At 35.8% G+C, this 6,004-nt stretch overlaps 1 protein-coding gene across 1 annotated transcript; it reads left to right on the top strand.

Annotated features, from left to right (window-relative positions):
• The first annotated feature begins 2,730 nt into the window (after positions 1–2,730).
• On the top strand, positions 2,731–5,075 carry LOC104113627 (exocyst complex component EXO70A1-like). Its single transcript, XM_009623846.4, has one exon. It carries the CDS (start codon positions 2,929–2,931, stop codon positions 4,741–4,743), a length of 1,815 nt encoding a protein of 604 aa, XP_009622141.1. The 5' UTR covers positions 2,731–2,928; the 3' UTR covers positions 4,744–5,075.
• The last annotated feature ends 929 nt before the right edge of the window (positions 5,076–6,004 follow it).

Below are 6,004 nucleotides of genomic sequence, written 5' to 3' on the forward strand. Positions count from 1 at the left end.
TGTTTATATTTTTCACACAATTAATAGAGAAGTGTCGAACACCAAACCGGATAAATAGCTATTTTAAATGTATATGAAGTTAACTGTGTTTCCGGTGGACAATACTGCATAGATTTCTCTTTAGTTTTATTTTTCTCCCTCTTCCTCTTTAAATTCTGATTCCTGGTAAGTTATTTATTTTTCAAGGGGTAGTCAGCATTTGTCTTAACATTAAAACATAAATTCAAATTATACACTGGAAAGAGTAGAGTTTTTATTTTAAGGTTAATTAAATGAAATGTGTGGATCTCTCATTGGCCATGTATATGTACGTTGGTTGACAGTGACTTCAGTGATGATGAAATTATACATTACAGCTGGAGATGAAAGAACAAAAATGTCACACATCAAAGGAATTTCTAATCTGGCAACTAACAATTATAAACATGTTTGGCCGAATTTCTAAAATTACGTACTTTTTAAAAAAGTGTTTTTAATGATAAGTAATTTGTAAAGTAATTTTGAGTAATAATTAGTATTTGATCAAACTTTTAAATTATTTCTAAGTGTATTTTTCTCAAAAATATTTTTTAGAAAACTGCATTTAGAGAGAAACTATTTTTTTTCTGCTTTTCAAAAACCGTTTTTGCTTCTTTTTCCTTCTAAAGCGTGGCCAAACACCTCAATTTTTTTTATTTTTTTTAAAAACACTTGTGACCCAAAAAAAACTTACCCAAACAGACTATTAATATCCCACCTGTTGTAGTGGAGGAGTTTGCATCTATAGATTAAAAATTACTATTTGGTATTTTGTTATAAGATATCTTAATATGTGTACATAGGAAACAGTAAAAAAGTGTAACAAGTTGTATCCAGAACCTGTCTGAATACAGAACCAAACAGGTTGGTTTTCAAAAACGTATGAGCTGTTTTTGGAGCTGAACACCACAACGCTAGTATTTCTATATACACCAAAATTTAGGATTTCAAAAATTGATCCATTAAACTTAAATAATTTGACGTTACTTACTACTACTATAATATTAGAACACACATTTTGAGATGATAGATTTTCGAGTTGTTAATTAGCTATTATTCTGCAGCACTCGTGTGTTCCTGACTTGCTTTGCTAGATTGTTTGCCAGCTATGAAACAGCTTTTGTTGCACACATAATTTGGATCATTTAATGGAGGAAGAAAGGAAGCACAAAACAAGCTAGATTCCTCCTTTTTTACACTTTCAAATGTATTGAAATAATATTGCTTGCATTTCACACATACAGCTTTCATTATTGTCTCACTCAGTCATTCCATTATGCGTATGTACGGTTCAAAATCAATAGCGGATTCAGAATTTTGACGTATTGCTGGCATAATTATGTAACTAAAATTATAACACAAAATTCAACATGGTATCGAAGCTGACAAGTATCTTGAGTTTGAGTTTAATTGTCATATATTATTGAGAAATTGATTTCTATTAGTTTGAAATATTAGGTTATGCCAAACCTTTTAACTCATAGATAAATCTCATGTTGTTCAAATGAGATGATCTTACTATTCAATGCATTATATATTATATACTTATTTTTTCGAACATATATATAAATTTCAAACACTAGGTTTTATGTTATTGTCTGAATCCATAGCTGAATGTATTATTGTCTGAAATTATTTACTGAATATATTGTTTTTATGTGGAAGAATTGTGTACGTGCAAGCATGCACGCACGTGAATGCCACACATTAAGTTGACTTCATTAAATTCTATCATTCGTTTACTGATCTCATTAATTAAGTTTTGCTGTTGCCTTTCTACGTGTCTTGCCTTGTATTGGTAATCAATTAGGTTAAGGATTTAAGTTAAAACTTAATAGGAATGTATGCTTTTCCCCTTCATTCACGCCTTTACTCTTCATCGCACTAATTGTACAAAATGCACCCAACTTGAGCTTGTTAATCTCAAAATTAGTCATATATATCTAGCTCCACAACTTTTTCAAAATAACACATTGAAATACTAGCTGTTAATTCGTGTATATTGTAGTCAACCGATTACTACCTTTTCAGATTTTCAAAAGTTGGTCAACAAGAGTGTAATGTATGTTATAGGAATAACTTAATTATTATTACTAAAATTTGGAAATTTTCAACTTATTGACAACCTAATAAACTCAAAATTTTCCTTTTGTTTCACTTTCTTCCTCTTACATGCCCATTATACTTATAATTAATGGTTTGCTGCAAACTTTTTTTTTTTTTTTTTTTACTTCTGCTATATAAAATCGATAACATTCATATTTATAAAATTAATCCGTTGTACTATAACTTCAAATAAAAATTTATCCATTATCCAGAAAAATAATATTTTTGGAGCAGCAATTGAATTTGTCTTTGAGAGTTCTACAAATCAAGAGTTCGAGCTGTGAAATCGCCAATGATACTTGCATCACGATAAAATGTCTAGGGATTGCGACACTTTTTCAGATCCTGAGTAAACGCAAAAATATTTTATGCACCAAATTATCTTTTTATAGAGAAAAAATAACAAATAAAAATAAATGTCTAACCATACTAGGAGTATTAAGTTAGATAATAAAAAGTAAATTAAAAAATTAAGTCTCAACTATTGGAATTTTCATAGATTCGTTCGTGGGGAAGTCAAGTTGAGTCTAAATTGAGACAAATTAACTTTTCACCGGACAAACAGAAACGATACTAACTACAGTAATCTTCTCAATACTGTACTTTTTTTTTTCTTAGCACTGTATTATTACCACTGCTAAAATTGATAAATTAATACGTACGGAGTATGCAAAATTCAATGCGCATCCATTTTTGATTCTTCAATCATCATTAATAGGTCTGCATCTTCTTCACCAAAAGCTCGAATCCCTTTTTGTTTCTTTTTTCAGATTCTGAATTTCAAAAATTTAAAATTATCCATCCATGGAATCACCTGAAAAAAACGACGCCGTTGCATTTGAGTCAGCTGAGAAGATAATTCTCCGGTGGGATTCAACGGTATCTGAAGAAGCTAGAGAGAAGATGATATTCAACGGCGATCGTCGCGAGATCGATCGCTATTTACAAGCCGTTGATGAAATCCAACGGTCAATGGAGTCCACCACACTCTCCGTCTCCGACGACCACGATAAAGCCAACACCGCGATCCAGATCGCCATGGCTCGTCTCGAGGACGAGTTCCGTAACATACTCATCGCTCACACAAACGCAATCGAAGCCGAATCATTAACTGATCCAAGTGTTTCAGAAGAAGACTGCCGCGATACTCCACGCGCCGGCGACGATGATTCGTTCAGCAAAGAGCTGGAAAAACAAGGGAGTAGCACCAGCAGCAGTTACCGATCTACTAACAGCATCCGTGAGGTCGATCTCATGCCTTCAGAAGCAATAGACGATCTCCGGTGTATCGCGGAGCGTATGATTTCAGCTGGATATCTCCGGGAGTGTATTCAGGTGTATGGCAGTGTACGCAAGTCTGCTGTAGACTCGAGCTTCCGGAAGCTTGGAATAGAGAAGCTGAGCATAGGAGATATACAGAGACTTGATTGGGAGACTCTCGAAGCAAAGATTCGTAGATGGATACGAGCAGCAAAAGTATGCGTTCGCATACTTTTCGCTAGCGAGAAGAAGCTCTGTGAGCAAATCTTTGAAGGTTTGGGGACGGCGACGGATGATGCTTGCTTTATGGAGACTATTAAAGGTCCAGCTATTCAGCTGTTCAATTTTGCCGAAGCCATTAGCATTAGCAGGCGATCGCCTGAAAAGTTGTTTAAGATATTAGATCTTCATGATGCTTTATCGGGTTTATTAACTGATATTGAAATTGTTTTCGAGTCAAAATCTTCAGAGTCGATTAGAGTTCAGTCAGTAGAGATATTGTCTAGGTTAGGGGAGGCTGCTAGAGGGATATTATCGGAATTTGAGAATGCAGTGCTTCGTGAACCTTCTAGGGTTCCTGTCCCCGGAGGGACAATTCATCCCTTGACTAGGTATGTCATGAACTATATAAGTTTAATCTCGGATTATAAGCAGACGATGGTTGAATTGATTGTTTCAAAGCCTTCAACGGGATCAAGGTATTCGAGTGATCCTAATACACCTGATATGGATTTTAGTGAGCTAGAAGGGCAAACCCCGTTGGCTCTTCATTTGATTTGGATTATTGTCATTTTGCAGTTCAATTTGGATGGTAAGTCTAAGCACTATAAGGATACCTCTTTGGCTCATTTGTTTATGATGAATAATGTCCATTATATTGTTGAGAAGATTAAAGGATCACCTGAGTTAAGGGACATGATTGGGGATGATTACTTGAGGAAGTTAACTGGGAAATTCAGGCAAGCTGCTGTTAATTACCAGAGAGCAACTTGGGTGAGGGTTTTGCATTGTTTGAGAGATGAGGGATTACACGTGAGTGGAAGTTTTTCATCCGGGGTGTCCAAGAGTGCATTGAGAGAGAGGTTTAAGGCATTCAACGCCTTGTTTGAAGAGGTTCACAGGACTCAGTCCGTGTGGTTGATACCAGATACACAGCTCAAGGAGGAGCTGCAAATTTCCATATCCGAAAAGTTAATCCCAGCATATAGATCGTTTCTTGGACGGTTCAGGAGCCATATAGAAAGTGGGAGGCATCCGGAAAATTACATAAAGTATTCTGTGGAGGATTTAGAGAATGCTGTCTTGGATTTCTTTGAGGGGTACGCTGTATCACAGCACTTGCGGAGAAGATCTCAGTGAAAGAATACAAGTTTCACCATTTAGTACTTTAGGACATTCTTTTGAATTTTTTCATGGAGTCATTCAGGGGCTGAGGTTCTGACATTCTGGTGTTTCTCGAGTTTGTGCATTCGTTTGTAGTATTCCAGCGTGACGCGCTGCTGAAAACTTCGGAAAGATCAGCTGTATCTATCAAGAAGGGTCAGTGCCTCCAGCCTCTGGATGCTCTGCCCTGTAAGCATGGTGTTGTTGTATTTCTTCCATACTTTAGATTTTATCTTAATTTGTCCATATCTGAATTGTTGTATTGGTTCACTTTCTTGAAAATTTTATCATAATCATGATTTCATTAACTTGAGTCCAGAATTTAGTTCAGTCTCGATGACTTTACACTATAAGAGATGTTTTTCTTAGGGATGTCCTTTCCTAAATCAAGAATGTGATTGAACTTCCTATGAAGGCAAGAGCTTTGGAGGATGACACAAAGATAAATAAAACCACGGGTCTTAAGAATTCGAAGATTTGAAATTTAGCATATTTGCTTCCTGCTTTCTTCTTATTGTTTGCAAGTCTTTCTCAGTGACGTGAAAGAATTCTCCATGAATTTTCAATCATTGCACTGAAAACTCGTGGGGCATGACTAGTTGTCTACTGCTTGATATATGGGCGTGCTGATTCCTCGAAATGTTTTGTTAATACTTATTTTGTTTTCCCAGCTAAGACGACTGGTGCATTGGTGCTTAGTATGCTGTTTTTGGATAAGCTAATACTAATTAGTTTTATTGACATGATTTTCTCAATCGTGGAATGCTTGAACTGGACATGTATCATGAATGCTGTTCTTGTAAGCTAGAAATTGAACTCAGCCATGAAGATTAGAATAGAAGGGGCATACTTTTGCTGTATTTGCTTCTGCAAGTACTGTTCAGATGTTGCAGCACATCCTCTGTGCTTATTTATATACTATAACATTACCGTACCTTTTCCCAAAAAAAGAAAGAAAAGAAATTGAACTCTCCCATTTGCTTCGCAGTAATAATGGAAGTGGCTAATTTGTGCTTACTAGCCTCAAGGAGCATCTGACTAATCCGGTAGATTTAGTGCAGCAGATTCATGCAACCCTTGTTTCTTGTCCTCCGAATGTTTCATCTCTATGTGCCCTCTGTTTGAAACTTTGAAGTCTACTGCATCTGACAGCAGAACTTAGAAGGTGTATCTTCCTTTGTTACAATCTTCCTGCTACCTCTTCACTCACCATGTATCCCTGTTTCTAATTACTCAC

Source organism: Nicotiana tomentosiformis, chromosome 3, assembly GCF_000390325.3.
Source record: "Nicotiana tomentosiformis chromosome 3, ASM39032v3, whole genome shotgun sequence".
Classification (NCBI taxonomy): Eukaryota; Viridiplantae; Streptophyta; class Magnoliopsida; order Solanales; family Solanaceae; genus Nicotiana; species Nicotiana tomentosiformis.

Coding starts and splice junctions, on each gene's coding strand:
- LOC104113627 (XM_009623846.4), top strand. CDS start 2,929: ATGGAATCACCTGAAAAAAACGACGCCGTTGCATTTGAGTCAGCTGAG.